Consider the following 19,855-nt stretch of genomic DNA (forward strand, 5'->3'; position numbering starts at 1 on the left):
TGGTGCCAGCCCTCAAACAGGCAGGCTAACAATGTGTCAGACTTATTGTAATGTTCCTATTGGCCCTGCAATAATAATAATAATAACAATAATAATAATAAAAATTTTTTTATTTATACCCCACCCTTCCCAGTTCAAAAACTGGGCTCAGGGCGGCTAACAACAAATTTAAAACAATCGTAAAAGCAGCTTAAAATACAGTATAAAAACATGAATAACAATAAAATTGAAAGTTCAGAAATCAATTTAGTGGAAATCCATCTAATAAGCATTAGATAATGTCCAGGGCTAGTTGGCTAAATTTGTCCTACTTGGGCCAGCGAGGAGGCCAGGGGAGAATTAGCTGTGGGATCTCGGAGCGGGTGATATTCATGAAAGGGGATGGGGAGGGAGACCAGGGGAGGGAGGCCTTCAGGCACCTTCCATTTGCTAAAGTGCAAGGCTGCCTGAGCTTTCTGCTTGGGGGTGAAGGCAGGAGTGTGCCAGGGGCTTGGCAGTTGCCAGAAGTCACCCAGTGGGTGACGTGGGCTTGGCGGAGGGAGTGTTCCTGGAGCCCGGAGCCCATGCCAGGCTCTGACATCACAACCGCCGGCGGAATCCTGCTGCGGAATTCCGTTTCCTAGGAGACCATTGGACATCTTCTGTCTTCCACCCCCATGGCACAATGTGGCGCTGGCAAAGTCATGGGCAATAGGGGAGGCATCCTGAAGATTCATGCCCCAGCCACATGGCCAGTTTTTAAAGATGCTCTTTGGTCATGTGACCTTTCTAAATCTCACGCTGGTTATTACGTGAGCCAGCAATTTCCCCAGGGAGTTTTTCTGGTGAATTATCCGAGTTTCCCTTTTCGGTTTACCGTAAGGTTACCAGATTTTTTTCAATGAATCCGAGGACAATGGATTTTGTATGGGGACTGGTTTGTAAATCCGGGGACTGTGACTGGGAACCGGGGATGCCTGCTAACATTAGTTTACCATCAAAACTGGAGCAGAATGACTCTCTGCCTCAGGTACATTTCCGGCATCTTGAATCAGTTTCCCAACTCCCACCAGCCCCAGATAGCAGGCCAGGGGGGCAGGGGGAGGGAGAGGAGGGGAGCTGGAGTCCCATAGCAACATCTGGAAGGCACCACCATTTGGGGGAGGCTTGATATAGAAAACATCAGGGTAATTTGGCATCATGGCCCTGGGTGGCTGGTCAGGACTTTATCCTGGCCCTGATGAGTAGCCAGAATTAGTCACTCGCTGTCCAATGTGAAAAGTGGAGGAAAGGACTTTGTTAGTCGTCTGTAGGAGAGCAGCCCTGGGGATCCGCTCTGCACTCTTTGGAAAATGAGACGTAACTTGTGGTGCCTTTTGTCTATTTAAAAAGTTGTACAGTGGTACCTCGGGTTACATACGCTTCGGGTTACATACGCTTCAGGTTACAGACTCCACCAACCCAGAAATAGTGCTTCAGGTTAAGAACTTTGCTTCAGGATGAGAACAGAAATCGTGCTCCTGCGGTGTGGCGGCAGCAGGAGGCCCCATTAGCTAAAGTGGTGCTTCAGGTTAAGAACAGTTTCAGGTTAAGAACGGACCTCCGGAACGAATTAAGTACTTAACCCGAGGTACCACTGTAGTGACTTGGCACAGAGTTAGTTCGGTGAGTTTTTCCTTGAGGAGAGGCAAAATCCCCCCAAAATGTGTGGCTGACAGGCACTCACCGTATTTTTCGCTCTATAAGACGCACCCGACCACAAGACGCACCTAGTTTTAGAGGAGAACAAGAAAAAATATATTTTCTCCCTCTCTGCGCATCGCCTCTCCAGCAAAGCGGGGTGAGAAATGGAAGGGGCTCCGTTTCTCCTCCCGCTTTGCTGAAGGGGTGCTGCGCAGCTTTCCCTCTCTGAGCAGCGCCTCTTAAGCACTGAAGAGGTGCTGTGCAGCGCCTCTCCAGCGAAGCAAAGTCAGAACAGCAAGAGGGATAGATGCACAGCGAAAGCAGCGATCCCTCTTGCTGTTCTGGCTTCTGGGATAGCTATGCCAAGCCTCTTCAGGGCAGAGGGAGTGTTCCTCCCATTGCCCTGAAGAGGCTTGGCACGGCTATCCCTGAAGCCAGGTGAGCAAGAGGGACCTGGCTTCAGCAAAAGCTGCGCAGCCTGCATTCGCTCCATAATGCACACACACATTTCCCCTTACTTTTTAGGAGGGGAAAAGTGTCTTATAGAGTGAAAAATATGGTAATCTGCAAGGATGGAGAAGGAGGAGGCACAGAGCAGGGCGGAGAGGCTGGTGGTGACTGGGGGGGTGTCTTTCTGTGGCTCTTTTTTTTTTATAAAATTTTTATTGGTTTTACAAGAGTTTTTATAACAAACAAACATAAAAGAAAAACAGACAAACAAACAAATATAATTTCAAAATGTCCTTTCATAAACTTCTTTCCTCGGACTTCCCCATACCTCCCCTTTCTGCATCCTCATGTCCAAGTTTTATAGCAACATATAAATGTTTTTTCCCATCCTAATTCATCATAGTCCTTTCTTAATCTAATCTTATATTACTGCAACCCTTTCTCTCTGTAGAATCTCGACATTCTAAACTTCATCAAGTTTATAATAGTTCTTAAGATAAATCTTAAATTTCTTCCAGTCTTCTTCCGCAGTCTCCTTTCCCTGGTCACGAATTCTGCTCGTCATTTCCGCCAATGTCATATAGTCAATCACTTTCATCTGCCATTCTTCCAAGGTGGGTAAATCTTGTGTCTTCCAATACTTTGCGATCAGTATTCTTGCTGCTGTTGTTGCATACATGAAAAAAGTTCTATCCTTTTTTGGCACCAGTTGGCCGACAATGCCCAAGAGAAAGGCCTCTGGTTTCTTAAGGAAGGTATATTTAAATACCTTTTTCGTTTCATTATATATCATCTCCCAGAAAACCTTAATCTTCGGGCATGTCCACCAAAGATGATAAAAAGTACCCTCAGTTTCCTTACATTTCCAACATTTGTTATCAGGCAAATGGTAAATTTTTGCTAGCTTAACTGGGGTCATGTACCACCTATAGACCATTTTCATCACATTTTCCTTTAAAGCACTACATGCCGTAAATTTAATACCAGTGTTCCACAACCTTTCCCAGTCAGCAGACATAATATTATGACCAATGTCCTGTGCCCACTTAATCATAACTGATTTAACTGTTTCGTCTTGTGTATTCCATTTCAACAGCAAGTTATACATTCTTGACAAATTCTTAATATTGGGTTCTAACAATTCTGTCTCAAGTTTTGATTTTTCCACCTGGAAGCCAATTTTCCTGTCTTGTTTAAAAACCTCCATTATTTGATAGTAGTGGAGCCAATCTTGTACTTTGGGTTTTAATTTTTCATGGCTCTTTAATTTCAGTTTCTCTCCATCCTGTTCTAAGATCTCACAATACTTTGGCCATCCGACCTCCATATTAACTTTCTTGTGGGCCTTAGCCTCTAAGGGTGTCTTTCTGTGGCTCTTACCTCAGGTCTCAGAAATATTTTACTGTGTGAACAACACAGGGGAAATGCTGCGTTCCCACCCAAGCTGCTTTGCGTGTCGAGGTTCCCCAGGCCACCCCAAATAACTCACACTTCACACATCAATTTTTGTTTAAGGTTTTTTGGCATGAATTTGGCCACAACTTTATTTAAATACACACATGTGAGTGGTTGCTTAGGCATTGGTTCCGACTATCTGTCCTTGCCCAGGGACAGAACTGACTTCTGGATTCCAGCTGAAGCCAGTGAGGGAAACAGTTTTGGGGAAAAAATGAGGATGAGCCTCAGTCCCTCACTTCTCACCCTCATGCTCCTGGTGGCTTGCACGGCCCAAGTCCGATGCCAGGGACAAGGACGAAAAGAATGGCAAGCCCCTGGATTCCTTTAACGGAATTCCCTTGGAGGGGTAGGCACTTACCCCTCCACCAACCAATTTAATAATAATAATAATAATAATAATAATAATAATAATAATTTTTTTTATTTATACCCCGCCCTCCCCAGCCAAGGCCAGGCTCAGGGCAGCTAACAACCAATAATAAAAACAAGTTGAATGATTACAACTTAAAAACAAGATTAAAATACAACATTAAAACATCAAAACATTATAATGCAGCCTCATCACAGGAGGAGAAAGGAAAAAAGAAAGAGGGGAGGGAATCAAATTGACTGCAAGCCAAAGGCCAGGCGGAACAACTCTGTCTTACAGGCCCTGCGGAAAGAAATCAGATCCTGCAGGGCCCTGGTCTCATGAGACAGATCATTCCACCAGGCCGGAGCCAGTGCTGAAAAGGCCCTGGCTCTGGTTGAAGCCAATCTAACTTCCTTAGGGCCCGGGACCTCTAAGGTGTTGCTATTTATGGACCTTAAGGTCCTCTGTGGGGCATACTGGGAGAGTTTAATGTATTCCTGGGTCACTGTCCTTTCTTTGCGTCAGGGATGGGGATCTTATGCCTCTCCAGATGCTGTGGCCTCTAACTCCCACCATCCCCATCCCCTCTCTTGACATTAGCCATGCTAACAGGGTCTGATAGGAGTTGGGATTCTGACAGCACCTTGAAGGCCACAGCTTCCCCATTCCTGCAGTTTTATGTATCCATTTGTGGCTCATAAAATGTGATGGGGGTCTTTGCGAATTGTCCAAGCCCATTTCTAATCAGTGTATGACATAGCATTCACTCTGCCAGTCTATGCTCTGTTGGGACTCTTTGAACTGTGGGACTTGGCTCTCAGTATCAGTGTAATTCAGCGCTTTGTTTCTGTTGATGTGCATAGGATTGTGTTCAATATTTTCTCTTTTGCCATCCCCTGTATTCTCTCTGCTCACATATCAAAGATGCCAAATGGGTGTCAGGTAGCCAGGGCTTCTGCCTATGAATCTTGAAGCAACCAACAGACTAAAACCCCTGGAAAGCCGCCACTGTGGAACAAGGTAGATTATATTAGATTAGGTGGACTATTGGTCTGAGTCTGTGCAACGCAGTGTTTATATGCTCGTATTGCTAACTCAATACTGTGGAATTTGAGTCATTGTCATTCTATTGTGTTTTATTGTGGGTTGGGGGGAAAACATTTTGATTATCAATATTTTCCTATTTCAGGTGTACTTATTAAAATGTCAATGAGCAGGATATTATTAGCAGATCCTGCAGGGCCCTGGTCTCATGAGGCAGAGCGTTCCACCAGGCCGGAGCCAATGCTGAAAAGGCCCTGGCTCTGGTTGAAGCCAATCTAACTTCCTTAGGGCCCGGGACCACTAGGGTGTTGCTATTTATGGACCTTGAGGCTCTCCGTGGGGCATACCGGGAGAGGCGGTCCCGTAGGTACGAGGGTCCTAGGCCATGAAGGGCTTTAAAGGTCAAAAGCAGCACCTTAAATCTGACCCTGTACTCTACCGGGAGCCAGTGCAGTTGGTAAAGCACTGGGTGAATATGCTCCCATGGCAGAGACCCCGTGAGGAGCCTCGCTGCAGCATTCTGCACCCGCGGGAGTTTCTGGGACAGCTTCAATTTGAACCAGTGCCTAAGCTGCTTTCCCAGGTAATGATCTCAGAGCATTAAGCGGGATGTAAATGACATAAATAAATGAGACACATTGTCTCTCCACCACTGAGCACTCAAGTGGCACTCAAAACAGAGCAGGCCATTTCTGTCCCCCTTCTGTCCCTGCCTTGCTCAACCTCACCTCCCATGTATCTTCCCTCCCCTCCCAGGCTCTCTGTTGGGGAAAATGAAGGATCTCCAGGAGAAAGAGCCCCTCATTGAGGAGATCTGGGACCTCCTGCTTTCCCAGGTAAGGATCCCAGAGCAGGGCGGAGAGGCTGGTGGCAACTGGGAAGGGGCTGCCTGTGGGTCTCCAGTTGAGTTGGGCGCCTTGATTTCCTGATGCTCACCAGGCTTGTTTCCTCTCCCCTGCCCCCTTCTTTCTTTCCTTCCTAACCCCCAGTTTGACGTGGGTGCAAGCAAAGAGGACCAGCAGTCCGGCATCAAATTCAGCTTGCAGCAGGCCAGGGCCCTGCAGTTCCTGCGGACCAAGCAGCGGAAGGATGCTCACTTGCAACACTTCATCCAGGTAAGCTGCGTGAGAAGAGGAGGCTGAGCTCATGGAAGGGGCCTTCTCAGTTGCTGGCTTGGCACTCTCCCTGGGGGGCTCTTTTCCCATTCTGGGGGGTGGGCAGGAGGCCTGTCCGCTTCTCCCTGCTCTTCACTCCTTGGGCAAATGCCAGAGTGCAGAAGAACCAGCCAGATGATGTCAGTTAGGGGTCATTCCACGCCAGATCACCTGATTTTAATACTCGACCGTGCTCTCACAACTCAGATTTACTACAAAAAAAAATTTGTGTGTAGATGCCTATGAGATAGCCTTAAATTATTTTTTTAAAGATTTTTTTGGTCCAAAATTGGGCGCAGGAGTAATATTTTTTAAATTCTATTTTCACATGATTTAGGCTAATGCAATTTCTGTGTCAGTTTAGTAAATAACCTCCTGTTTCACTTATTTTTCAACCAATTGGGCTTATTTTGGTATCAAAATAAAGCTAATTTTGGTCTCTTTCAAAATAAGGCATTAAAAATGGCATTAAGTGCCACAGAAAAGGGTTTTGAAACGTGTTTTATTAAATAATTAATAAAGCTTACTTTTTAAATATTTTATAACCACAAATACACCCTTCTTATTTTAAAAATATAATAAGTTCATGGTTAGCCCATTCTACAAAAAAGTATGCTACATATGTGTTAGTTGTGGTTTGCGTGCTATGGCTTGTTGAACCTACCAAGGTACAAAATGACTCAAATTCACTTTGAACGGTCGGTGACCCTTTTCTGTGGCTCTTGGGTGCTAAACTATTGTTGCACGCTACCGTAATCTCCAGGTGGCGGAAGATTCCAAAGGGATCCAAGGGCTTTCCCTAGGTTTGGTTTCCTTGGAATGAGGGGCAGCCGCCCAGTTGCCCCAAAGGAGAAGCCCCATAGCAAGCAGGAGCTGAGCAGCAAGACTCACCCCACTTGCTTTGCTGCTTGTGATCCTGGAGGTGGCTGACTCTTTGCTGTCCAGAAACATGTTGTCTGTCTGCTTCCTTCTCTGCCTCTCCCAGAAAATCGAGAGCTGCCCTGAATGCCACCACTGCCAGCTAAAGGATTTCCTTCAGTCTGAGATGCAGCACCTGACCAGCTACTCTCTGCTGCTGAATAACGCCATCCAGCACACTGATGGTCTCTCTGATGGTGATGTCCAGCCCTAACAAAAGGATCATATAAGCGCAAGATGTTTGCCTCTTATTCTCCCCCCTCCCCTTCTCCCAGGGTGAATTACAACCATTCAAGCAGTTTTAAACAAGCTATAAATACCATAAGTGTCAAAAAGCAGGGTAGAGGTATGTGTGTCTTATAGATAGATAGATAGATAGATAGATAGATAGATTAGAATAGTGTTAGAACCCCCTGAAGAAAGACGCTGCTGAAATAAATGTGGGGTCACGCTTTGGTTGCCTGCCTTTCCAACTGGCAAATCGAAGCCCCTCCTCTGGGGCTTTAAGAGAATCTCTCTGTCTCCCCTCCTCCTGCTTTTCCTGGCAGGTGGCTGCACCATCTGGAGAGGGTGCCAAAACCAGCAGGCAAACCACCATTCTGCCCTGCAGGCAGCCCCACCAGGTGCCATCTCCCTGAGGTTTCCTGGCCTGGGGTAGAATTTAAGCAGGTGTGCAATGGGTATTTGGGCCTGGAGAACAGGGCTGGGTGGTGGGCATCAGTTCCTCGCTCATTGGGGTTGCTTGGCCACCCAGGGAACTCCTGGGCCCCGTAGGAGGCAAGACTAGGAAACTTCCTGGGTAGCAGGCTCCCTGTGTGCAAAGAGCCTGGAAGCATCTCAAAGGCTGACCTTTTTTTATACTGAGGGTTCCTTGTCTCTCAGCAGAGGTGGAGCGGCTAGGAAAAAAGACCCAGAGAATCCCAAGGAAGATCCCAAGGAAGCTTGAGAGGCTGGAGGTGAGGAGACGGGCGAGAGGTTGTGCTAGCAGGCCAAAGAAATGCAAGTGGGGGCAGACCCTTGCTATTCCAGTCCTATTTCCTCCTCTGAACACTTTCCAACATCTGCACATGGCCTCTGCTGTGGGAGGCAGGGCAATGAGTTGAATCTTTTGTACAAACCCAGAGCCTGAGAGGATGCAATAGCGGAAGCTTTGTGTGAGTTGGAGGGGGAGGACCAAAGTCAAAAGGATGAGGGACAGCGGGCATGTAGGGGCAGGGTCTCCTTGCCAGCCCCTCTTTGTCCACGCAGGCCAAGAAAACAAAATAGGTTTCCACTTTGAGCTCCATTGCCATACCCCTCAACCGCCCTTGCCACACACCCCACTATTTCTCAGTTCTCGACCACCCCGTGCCCACCTGGAGTCACAGGCAAGGGAGAAGGAGCTGGTCCAAACCTCAGAGGGCAACGTCTGCCCCTGGAGACAAGAAGCAGCTGGAGGAGAGAGCCGGAGGTGGGGTCTTTGAGAGACCCCTCAAAGCCCCCATATTGACGCCACGCTCCACTTAAGGGTCTTTGCCTGGCTGGACCACTTTCCTGAGCTGGTATAAGAGGCCACGTGGACAGAGGAGGTGGGGTGGGTGACTTTTGGCCTGGCTGGACTGTAGCCAACAGGGCAGAAGTGGAAGCTGCATCCATGGCTACCTAACCTTTGGGCCTTGGCCCCTCCCACTTTCAGCAAGAAGTCCCCAGGAGGTTTCCCATGGGGGCAAGTGGCGGCTGCCCACATTCTCAGGGGTACCTAACCCCTCTCCATTGGAGTCCCCCTTTTGCAGGAGATGGAGGAGAAGCAGTGGAGCGTTACACGGCCTGTGAATTGCTGCAAAAGAGGAACATCTAGCAAAACCCAGCTGTGTTGAAATGTCTTCTACAGCATCTTCTCATACGAGCACCAAAAAAACCGCCACCCTGTTCCGATAGCCACAGATGGCAAGTGCCTATTTTCCTCCTCAAAACTTTATGTTGCAGAAGGGAGTTTGGATCCCCCTGAGGCTAGCCCCAGAGGCCTGTTTAAGCAAGGAAAGCAACTATTTTGCTAAACACAAGTTCAGAACGCAAAGAAAGTGTTCTGAAGTTATTGTGTTATTCAGTAGTTGATCTTATCCTCCTTGAAGATGACTCCATTTGTACGGCAGACGTTCCTTCAGGACCTTTTCAAAAGACCTGCAGTGACATAGTCCTCTTGGCAGAGCTTTCCACAAATGCCCAAAGACATATCCTCCAACATTTCTCTGATGGAAATAGGGATGTCCCATGCCATAATGATAATGACCACAGTGGTATCTCGGGTTACATATGTTCAGGTTACATACGCTTCAGGTTACAGACTCCGCTAACCCAGAAATAGTACCTCGGATTAAGAACTTTGCTTCAGGATGAGAACAGAAATCGTGCTTTGGCGGCGCAGCAGCAGCAGGAGGCCCCATTAGCTAAAGTGGTCTTCAGGTTAAGAACAGTTTCAGGTTAAGAACAAACCTCCGGAATGAATTAAGTACTTAACCCGAGGTACCACTGTACAGTCATACCTCGGGATGAATATGCTTCAGGATAAGCATTTTTGGGTTGCGCTCTGTGGCGACCCAGAAGTAACGGAGCGTGTTACTTCCGGGTTTTGCCACGTGCGCATGCACAGACCGTCAAAATGACGTCATGCGCAGAAGCGCCAAAATGTGACCCGCACATGAGCAGACACAGTTTACGTTCGCTTCGGGATGCGAATGGGGCTCTGGAACGGATCCCGTTCACATCCCTAGGTACCACTGTATAGGAAATATGAAATTCTATGTAAATATTATGTATATGCACTGGAACATCAATAAATGGTCCATGAAAAAAAATATGTGTGCCCAGGCCCCCCTGGACTTAGCACCTATGGGCGCCAACCTGAACAAAATATTGTAAATAAAAGCCGTCCGTGGCTGCAGCCGGCCCCAACAGATGACTCCCGTGAGCAGGAATTGACAAATAGATTGGCAAATAGATTGAAAATTTTAATCTTAAAATTTGGATTGAAGATTAAAGAAATGGAACATTTTATTTTAATGTTTACAGAGTTTTTCATTCATAAAAGTGAGTTTATAGGCCTTAATTAATAATGTTTTTCATTCATAAAAGTGAGTTTATAGGCCTTAATTAATAATAATAATAATTTGGTGGGTGGGGGATGGGTTGTTTATTTTTTGTTCATGTTGTCATGTATTTAGTGCTTTTATATTGCATTTTTATGTTGTCAGCACCCTGAGTTCTGTGGATTAAGGGCAATGTACACTTTTAATAAATACATTTAATGATAATAACTTCCACAAGGTGGTGTCTTTGCTTTGCGCCCTGCTGTTTGATGGATGAGGTGCTGACAAGCTATTCTGCAAAGGTTTTGCAGAGCCTAGCCTGCTACTTGCACAGTTTTTCCTAGAGAGGCCAGCTGTTCCTAAGGGGATTTTAAATTTAAAGGGCAACTTGCATTTTTCCGCAGCGCTTTCTTTCGGGGTATGGGACTGTATTCATGCTTCTGTATACTTGTAGGCATGCACTTAGCCGCATGCATTATATTCATGACCAAAGGATGACACAGCCCTCCAGAAAGGGTTAATGCATGCCTGTCTTTAATTATTCTATGGCTTGGATTGCTGTGAACAGCTTCCATGAATGTGTGTATATGAGACAAAGCAGTATAGAAATAATTTTATGAATGAAGGAAGGAAGTGTCACTCTCTTTTTCTTTCCATTTCAGCCCAGAGGCTGCCAGGAAGACCCTTAGGGCATGCAACTCCTCCTAACTCCCTCCCCTTCCCAGGTCCCCCCACGAGGGAAGGGGGCAGTTAACACCACAGCCCCACCCAGGGGAGAAGGGGGCAGCTTCCAACAGGAACACCCCCCCCCAAGAGAAGGAGCGGTCCTCATGTCATCCCAATAGAAAGGGCAGCCCCAAACCCTCCTTACACCAAGAGATGGAGCAGCCTGCTGCCCAGTCCCCACAGCCCAAGATAGGGGCAGCGCCCACCCTTTCTGCAAAAGATGGGGCCGCCCCATTCCACTATTCCAAACTCCCCTTATCCCAAGCATCCCAGCAGGTCTGTGAGCTCTTAGAACAGTGAAATATACTCAGAGTCGAGAGTGGATTTCATGCGCTTTATTCAGCTCATAGGGGAGGAGGAATGAAAGTTCCCCCCAAAGTATCTGCTTTATATACATTATTTACGATGGTCTGCACGTGATTGGCTAATTCCGGAATTCTCCTGCAGGCCAATCAGGTTGTGGATTCACTTCCATCTGGAGCTGGATTGGGTGGCTCCTGAAGACCAATCATACTGCTGCATTGTTCTAGGACCAATCAGACTGCTGCAGTTTGGATCCAATTTTTCTAGGACCAATCAGACTGCTGCATTTTGGATCCTATTGTTCTAGGACCAAACAGACTGCTGCATTTTGGATCCTATTCAACTCAGTACATAACAAACAGGATGCTGCGATTCCTAAGACACAGCATGGGTTTTTCAAAGGCAAGTCACGCCAGACAAATCTCATTTCTTTTCCTGATGGAGTTACAAGCTTGGTGGATCAGTGGAATGCTGTGGGCATAGTGTATCTTGATTTCAGTTCTGTCTTAGTTCCTCCCTGGCAGGGCCTTGAGTATTGAGGAGCATTCCTGCACATTAACTTCAGAAAGGTGAAGATTTCCCCACCATTTATATCCCTGGCGGGAAAAGCCTCATCAGTTCTAAATTTCCATACTCCAAGAGCAGGGACTCTAGAAAAGATTATCTCATTGCCACAAAAAACTGCAACCTCTCCGGGACATTTATCCCATTTTACGGGTGGCTTTATAACAGTGTTCCCCAAGCAAATGGGCCCCTGGTCACCCCCAAGATATTCCAAGGAGGCCACAGGTGAAAATCACATAAATGGAGACCCACGGCATGGGACTATGCGATCACAGAGGGAAGTGAGAAGTGAAGAAAACAGAAGTGACAGAGAAAAGAAAATGATATAGAATGAAATGAAAAGGATGTTTAAAATAGCCTTTGTAAAAAAAAAACACGAGAAGCTTTTCTTTGGGGAATTATAGGGACAGAACTACCTAAAACATACAGTGGTACCTCGGGTTAAGTACTTAATTCATTCCGGAGGTTTGTTCTTAACCTGAAACTGTTCTTAACCTGAAGCACCACTTTAGCTAATAGGGCCTCTTGCTGCTGCCACACTGCCGGAGCACGATTTCTGTTCTCATCCTGAAGCAAAGTTCTTAACCTGAAGCACTATTTCTGGGTTAGTGGAGTCTGTAACCTGAAGCGTATGTAACCTGAGGTACCACTGTAGAAACATATTCATGTATGCTACTACAGCAGCAGGAATGTTACTTGCCCCCAAATGGAAAGAAGCAGAAGTCCCAGCAAAGGAAGAATGGATACGAAAACTTAGAGTATGCAGAAATGGCGAAACTTACCAGAAAAATAAGAAATCAAGATAACAATTTTTAAATAAAAGAATGGAAATGGTTTATTGAACATTTACAGATAAATTATAAACAGATAAAAACATTGGCAGGGTTATCGTAATAACCTGCCGTTTTATAAGAGTGTATATTTAAAGATGAATAAATGAGCAAATTAAGAATTTGAATATGCAGAAGATATTAAAAATAAATTTAAGGAATTGTAGAAGGAGAGGGGAGGAAGTCAAGTTTTGAAATGTCAAAAGGATTGCAAAATTAGAGAAATGCATAAAATTAGTGAAATGTATAAACTTGAAAAGTACAAAATAAAAATACGTGAAAAAGAAAACAGAAAAACAGCGGGGTTGGGAATCCTGGCTATGCATGCAAGTCTTACTGCGAAAGGAAGTATGTTGCAGCGCACAGCACCACATCGCCTTGGTTAGGAGAATTCAATAGCATCAGCCTGCAACCCGCATACCTCTTGCTGTGTGTTGCAACGGGGCGTCGGCCCCTTTAAGAAAGCACCGCGCGCCGGACTCGGGGAGAAGCGTGCTGCGCTACCCTCCAGAGCCAGTAGGTGGCGAGCCGCGAGCTCAGCCACATGGAACACACCGCTCTCCCCTCCCCGACTGCGGCTGCGCGAGGCGTTCGCTTGCCGGGCTCTTGTGGCGCCTCGCGGCTCCCGTCGCCGCTGCCCGAACGGCGCCCGGGAAAAGCCAAAGTCGGCTGTGAGGCGTTTGCGTCGAAAGCGGCGGGCCTGAGGGTGAGTGAGGGCCGCTTCCGAGGCGGGCGGTGGGTGGGCAGGCCTATTAACTCCCTATTAATCGAGGAATGGGGCTTTTAAGCGACGAGTAGCCAGCCCCGGGGTCAGGCAAACCCGCACCTGTTGAATTTCCGCCTGCTGCTGCTCCTCCTCACCTGTGGAAGTGCAGGCGTCGCGGCTGCCCGCTCCTTGACCAGGCCGCCCTGCCTCTGCAGCGCAAGGCCTCGCCATCCCAGGGTCATAGAGTCGGAAGGGACCCTGAGGGTCGTCTAGTCCAGCCCCCCTCCCCACACTACAGGAATATATAGCTGCCCCATACAGGGGTCGCACCTGCCCCCTTGGCGTTATCAGCACCACGCTCTGGCCAACAGGAGCAGCTTGCTGTTTCTTCCTGCTGCTTTTATTGCATTTTGTACATGGCACTGTGACGTGCATGGGAGGCAGCCAATACAGTGGCACCTCGGGTCACAGACGCTTCAGGTTACAGACTCCGCTAACCCAGAAATAGTACCTCGGGTTAAGAACTTTGCTTCAGGATGAGAACAGAAATTGTGCGGCGGCAGCAGGAGGCCCCATTAGCTAAAGTGGTGCTTCAGGTTAAGAACAGTCTCAGGTTAAGAACGGACCTCCGGAACAAATTAAGTTCTTAACCCGAGGTACCACTGTACAGTGGTACCTCGGGTTACATACACTTCAGGTTACATACGCTTCAGGTTACATGCGCTTCAGGTTACAGACACTGCTTACATAGTGCTTCAGGTTAAGAACTTTGCTTCAGGATGAGAACAGAAATCACGCTCCGGCGGTGTGGCAGCAGCAGGAGGCCCCATTAGCTAAAGTGGTGCTTCAGGTTAAGAACAGTTTCAGGTTAAGTACGGATCTTCAGAACGAATTAAGTACTTAACCCGAGATACCACTGTACATAATAATGCTTCCCAGGCTACCAAGCAGCATTTTTAAAATCCTGGACTAAATCCTGTGTTAAAGTTGACAGCTTTCTGTGCCGCCGTTAAGGGTATTCGCAGTATCGCCGCAACAAGCGAATTAAACCCTGAAAGTCAAGTTTTAACTCGCTCTTTCTTTACTTCGCCAAAAAGAGGAAGCCGTATCTTTGGATAGTGTAAAAAAATTAAAGAAGTTCTGGAATAAGTATATCGTCGTCATCATTTGTTGAATTTGTTAGTTACTTTATCTTGCTCAGGGTGACCCAAAGCGACTTAACAACCAAACAAGGGCCACCGAGATGATCAAGGGTCTGAAAACCGAGCCTTATGAGGAATGGTTGAGGGAGCTGGGTATGTTTAGCGTGGAAAAGAGGAGACTCAGAGGAGATGTGGTTGTTGCTGGCATCCATCTGTCTGAAGAGACAGTGGAGGAGCATGCTTTGGGGGGGTTAAAGTCAAACTGTTGGAGAGTCACAGCGCCTACTGTAGAGTAGGCGAGACATGTTTTGTTGCAGATGGGGGTGTCCAGTTTCACTGTTGCAGGTGCACCATGGCGTTTTCTCTCTCCACACTCCTCCCAGTGTTCATATAATAAAAAAGGTAAAGGGACCCCTGACCATTAGGTCCAGTCATGACTGACTCTGGGGTTGCAGCGCTCATCTCGCTTTATTGGCTGAGGGAGCCGGCATACAGCTTCTGGGTCGTGTGGCCAGCATGACGAAGCTGCTTCTGGCGAACCAGAGCAGTGCATGGAAATGCCGTTTACCTTCCCGCCGGAGCGGTACCTATTTATGTACTTGCACTTTGATGTGCTTTTGAACTGCTAGGTTGGCAGGAACAGGGACCGAGCAACAGGAGCTTGCCCTGTCGTGGGGATTCAAACCGCCGACCTTCTGATTGGCAAGTCCGCTCCAGCAAGGTACTGCTCTGGCGGGAAGGTAAACAGCGTTTCCGTGCACTGCTCTGGTTTGCCAGAAGCGGCTTAGTCAGGCTGGCCACATGCCCCGGAAGCTGTACGCCGGCTCCCTCGGCCAATAAAGCAAGATGTGCACCGCAACCCCAGAGTCGGTCATGACTGGACCTAATGGTTAGGGTTCCCTTTACCTTTACCTTTACCTAAGTAACACTTTATACAGGGAAATGACTCACAATTGTATATATTCATAAGCATTTTATCTCTTTCTTTCTTACACTGCACATGCCCAATCCAGGAGCTGTAGCACTGGCTAGATCACTGTTGATAGCACCAATTCAGCAGGAGGAGTCTGGATTCATTCAGCCCTTTCCCACTAAACATACTGTATTCACTAGTCAATGTTTTTATGTTCTTCCTATAGAGATAAGCAGAACACACTGACTGGGGTGGTTGGACTTGTTAGGATACCTCCTAATGAGCACATATATCTTCTAAGACATCTCAATTCCTAGAAGAATCTGAAAATGACTCCCCTTCCCCTCAAAAATGAAAACTACCTGAAGTACTTTTGAAGTGGTGGTTCTTCCAAGCTGCCTGGAAATTTGGTAGACATATAGTCCAAATCATACTGTTTGCTAGAAAAATATGAAAATGGTACATTTGATGGCACTGAACAAGCAATTTTCTCTCTCTCTTGCTGCAACTTGTGGCTTCTTGTCTGGATCCCCAGGAGGATGTGTTCCCTAGCGCTCTTCCCACCCCCTCCGCCTCCGGGAGACATCACACTTTATGAATTTAATAATGCCCTGGTTTCTGGCCGCAGCTTTGAGAAGCTTCCACTTTCTTTCCAAGGACAGGTAAGCAACACTTTTCAGTCACAGGAAGAAACTAATGTTAGGTAGCGATGAGAGACTAGACGTTCTAGCTTGTACTTGAGTCACTTTGGCTGTCAAAAGGCTTCCATAACTACTCATTGAACATGCTGTTTGTCACATAAATGTGAAACCAGAAAAGGAGCAGTCAGCAGGAGTTAGTAAACAAATATAGGCAACTCTATTTACGCAGGGGTTACGTTCCAGGTCATGGCATGTGTCAGTGGAGTGCGTGTAAGCCTCTTCCGCCCTCTTCTGGTGCTGAACATGGTGCATGGATCCGTGGTTATGCATAGATCAAACATGCACAAAATGGGAGTTGCCTGTATCATGTACTGTATCATTACGGTTGACTGGTTGGACATCACTGATGTACTAGATACTTAAAATAGAAGTAAAAAGTTATGTTCCACACCTGAATTCTGTGACCTATATATCTTATGCAGATTTGCACATTTATTTTCACAATTCATTCTACTTCTGGTAGTCATAAAGAAGGGCAAAGTTCTATGCAGCGCACGAAGCTTTACACCTTTAATAAAAAAAGTCCTACGTAGACCCAGTTTCTGGCTATTTTTATTTCACTGTGTGTTGCCTGCACATTTACCAGTGCTTCAGTCAGCTTGAAGGACTAGAAACATGCTCCTCTTCTTCAAAAAGTGCGAGATTTTACCTATTCTGAATTTTGTACCCATGAATTCCAGTTCCTGCATATGTGGACTGCAGTGTAAAACAAAACTTTTGCTTTGGTTGATTCTCTTTCCTAGTTTTGTTTGTTTGTTCAAGCATCCCCCCCCAGGCCTTTTCACTTACTATTGATTGTCTCGGTTGGCTGTACAGCTAGAAGACTTGCCTGTCCTGAGCATCCCCAAAGAAACTCTGAAAGCTCACAGTCGACAGGAACACAGCACTAAACCTGCCTTCATCCATCACCGTGAGTCACTGTGGAAGAGGTGCATCAACGCCTGGTGAGTATGGGCCAAATTTGATCTGACCTGGCTGTTAAAACATTGATCTGCCCCAGTCACATAGTAAAAGGGATGAGTTGGGAAGGGGGGAAGAACCCATTCTTAACAGCAGATGGGGCACAGAGGGGAAGAATGCAAATTCCTCCTTCCTTCTGCTCACTGATTGCCTCCCCACACCCCACCATGCAAAGCTTTCTCACTTAGGCAAGTACTATGCGACGCGGGTGGCGCTGTGGGTTAAACCACAGAGCCTAGGACTTAATGATCAGAAGGTCGGCGGTTTGAATCCCTTCGACGGGGTGAGTGCCCGTTGCTCGGTCCCTGCTCCTGCCAACCTAGCAGTTTGAAAGCACGTCAAAGTGCAAGCAGATAAATAGGTACCGCTCCGGCGAAAGGTAAACGGCATTTCCATGCGCTGCTCTGGTTCGCCAGAAGTGGCTTAGTCATGCTGGCCACATGACCTGGAAGCTGTACGCCGGCTCCCTCAGCCAATAAAGCGAGATGAGCGCCGCAACCCCAGAGTCGGTCACGACTGGACCCTAATGGTCAGGGGTCCCTTTACCTTTACCTATGCTGCTATCAGAGCACCACTGAGGAGAAAGCACCTTTGAAGAGCAAGGTCAGACTATAGGGAGATAACTGGTCCCTGGGAGGAATGTTTTGCACACCTTACATGCACCTCCCTTTTGCTATTAAAAAGCATATTTGCCCATTAGTAGCTTGCACAATGAAAATAACATTTGCACAACGCCACCTTCCCCCGTTGAGGTGCAGGAGATTTCACAAAATGCTCTGCCCCTAGGCGTGACGTTGGAATCGCTGGAGTTCTTGAAGAGCTTGCATATGCAGAGGAGGACGGTGACTTGGACCAGGAGGTGGATGAGCTGCCTTGGACAGATTCTGCAAAGGAGCTAGGTAGCTTTCAATATAGTTGTACATATTGGACCCATTCCTCACTTTAAACCAGGTACAGGGGACTTGAGGCCTCCAGATTTTATTGGACTCCCATCAACCTCGAACACTGGCCATGCTGACTGGGGCTGATGGATGCTGTGATGCAACAACAGAGGGAGGGCCGCAGGCTCCCCATCCCTGCTTTAAACTCACTGCAAAGATGCTTCGATGTCACACTGTCTTTTTTTCCGGCTTCTTTTAATCCCCCCACCCCATCCGGGGTACAGGAATAAGACCCATTGTTTGCCAAACCCTTTCTTGAGGCTCCACACTGCTTTGACAAATGGCTCAGATTTCTTCCACCATCTCCTTCCTTGCCTTTGCAGCTCTCCGATGGATGAAGGCAGGATCCCGCTACACATTAGCACTCTGCTGTTGGGTCTCCTCTCTCCATGGCTCCTTCTTTCCCCATTTGTCGGTGAGGCTTGTGCAAAGTAGGCCTGAGCAGGACCGAAGAACATTGGCAGTTGGTAGATAATCTAATGGTCCACACTGGGAGCAGGGCTGTGGGGGAGGGGGAGGGAGGACAGCCATGGCAACGGAACACTAATTGCATGGTTTCCCATCCCCCTTTTTTCTAGAAGGAATCTTATTCCCCACCCCATTCACATGTTGGCCACCCACCAGTTCCCTTGAAACTGTGTTCAACACGTAGCTTGCTTCAGATCCAGATTTAAAGCTGGGCCACATCATGAGCGGCTGCTGTTAGAAGTACTAAATTTTTCTGTCTATCATTTCCTCCAAAGCTGCAAAGTGAAGACATGATAGCACAGTTCTCCCAGGCTGTGGATTGGTAAGTTATCTCCGTGTGTGTGTGTGTGTGTGTGTGTGCATGTATGTGTACACTTCTTGTCATGCATGTAAGGTTTTGAGCAGTTTCCCATCTACTTAGGTGCTAGGCAGGGGACAGCAATTTTTTGCTGGCTTTGACTGTCCCAAAAAACAGTTGCCATCAGGGCAAGGATTGCCCCTGACCTTATGCTACATCTCGAATTCAGTTCTAGGGGGAAATCGACTTTCAGCTCTAAGATTAGAGCTGTGGGGGTACAGAAAACAAGCCCCCCTCCAACAGCTCAGAGGCTTGCTCTGTACAGAAGGGGCACTGGGAGCATCTCTTGGCTGTAATGGCAAGCTCCCTTCTCTAGCTTGGAGCTAAAGAGGAGAGCTGGAGATGACTCGGCTTCCTCTGCCTCTTCCCCCCAAGCTCCAAGTACCCAGTGGGTGTAAGGGAAAGCTCTGCTTCATCTTTGATCTGAAGCAAGGAGGCGGTGGCGCATTTGTTTACATCTTCCTGTACCTCCTGGTGAGATTGAGCCTTGGATCTAGGCACTAAAACTGTGCAGTATAGGTATGAATGGCTTATTCCCAAGCAGTCCCTGCAGGATGATCTGCACCCATACGAACATGCATTGGCCTTTCCCCCATTCTTATATTCACTAGATTGATGAACCTGGAATAACTACCACTCATTGGTTCTTCATTTATAATTACTAACACAAACAAGGCTCCTCACTTCACCTGCAGTTATGCAATGAAATATTGGTGATGGAGGAGCTCCTCCTTTAAACCAATACTCAGCCATCCTTCTTATGTATACAATATGAATATAGTCTGCTCAGGGGGTGAGCAGTTTGCATGTAGCCTTCCTTGAGTGTGTACTCTGGGTCCCATCCACCCAAATGTGTCTAGCTTCCACATACCTTAGCTGCCATCTGACTTTTTGTTTATTGAAACTTGCCTAATGCTCCCTTACCCTTTCCTGTCTTCACTCTCCAGGGCAGGCTGCTCAATCCGAGCCTTCGCTTGGCATCCTCACACCAGCAAGTTTGCTGTGGCCCTGCTGGATGACTCCATCCGTGTTTACAACGCAAGCAGGTGAGGGGGTTGGGGTTTTCCTCTCCGCACCTGAGCAGCCAAGTTTCTATTTAGGATTGGCAGGGCCCCATCTATCTGCTCACAGGCATGGAGC

The 19,855-nt window shown here is 47.2% G+C and overlaps 2 protein-coding genes across 4 annotated transcripts in view; both read left to right on the forward strand.

The window, feature by feature from the left end:
* Positions 1-637: 637 nt before the first annotated feature.
* On the forward strand, positions 638-9,174 carry LOC309526635 (rho guanine nucleotide exchange factor 11-like). Of its 3 annotated transcripts, XM_082212948.1 has the most exons (7): positions 638-1,009; positions 4,847-4,942; positions 5,723-5,802; positions 5,956-6,081; positions 7,106-7,270; positions 7,924-7,994; positions 8,811-9,174. In XM_082212948.1, exons 3-5 carry the CDS (start codon positions 5,740-5,742, stop codon positions 7,250-7,252), a joined length of 336 nt encoding a protein of 111 aa, XP_082069074.1. In that variant the 5' UTR covers positions 638-1,009; positions 4,847-4,942; positions 5,723-5,739; the 3' UTR covers positions 7,253-7,270; positions 7,924-7,994; positions 8,811-9,174. The 3 variants fall into 3 exon arrangements, with proteins under 3 accessions (XP_082069074.1, XP_082069073.1, XP_082069075.1); XM_082212947.1 differs by lacking the exon at positions 638-1,009 and having other exon boundaries at positions 3,476-5,802; positions 7,921-7,994; XM_082212949.1 differs by lacking the exons at positions 638-1,009; positions 7,106-7,270; positions 7,924-7,994 and having other exon boundaries at positions 3,476-5,802.
* A 3,927-nt stretch (positions 9,175-13,101) lies between these two features.
* Positions 13,102-19,855, forward strand: part of AAAS (aladin WD repeat nucleoporin) — a 29,170-nt gene continuing 22,416 nt past the window's right edge. The window contains exons 1-7 of the mRNA XM_082212565.1: positions 13,102-13,232; positions 15,823-15,949; positions 16,805-16,932; positions 17,735-17,847; positions 18,213-18,304; positions 18,633-18,679; positions 19,663-19,761. Of these exons, the coding sequence (XP_082068691.1) occupies positions 15,827-15,949; positions 16,805-16,932; positions 17,735-17,847; positions 18,213-18,304; positions 18,633-18,679; positions 19,663-19,761 (602 nt within the window). The 5' untranslated portion in view covers positions 13,102-13,232; positions 15,823-15,826. The remainder of the gene's footprint in view (positions 13,233-15,822; positions 15,950-16,804; positions 16,933-17,734; positions 17,848-18,212; positions 18,305-18,632; positions 18,680-19,662; positions 19,762-19,855) is intronic.

This window comes from Podarcis vaucheri (assembly GCF_965113315.1).
Source record: "Podarcis vaucheri genome assembly, chromosome: 2".
NCBI lineage: Eukaryota > Metazoa > Chordata > Lepidosauria > Squamata > Lacertidae > Podarcis > Podarcis vaucheri.

Bases quoted from the DNA above. Each gene is read 5' to 3' on its own strand.
- LOC309526635 (XM_082212948.1), top strand. From the start codon at position 5,740: ATGAAGGATCTCCAGGAGAAAGAGCCCCTCATTGAGGAGATCTGGGAC. The intron at 5,803-5,955 runs GTAAGGATCCCA...CCTAACCCCCAG, and splicing joins GGGACCTCCTGCTTTCCCAG to TTTGACGTGGGTGCAAGCAA. The intron at 6,082-7,105 runs GTAAGCTGCGTG...TGCCTCTCCCAG, and splicing joins ACTTGCAACACTTCATCCAG to AAAATCGAGAGCTGCCCTGA.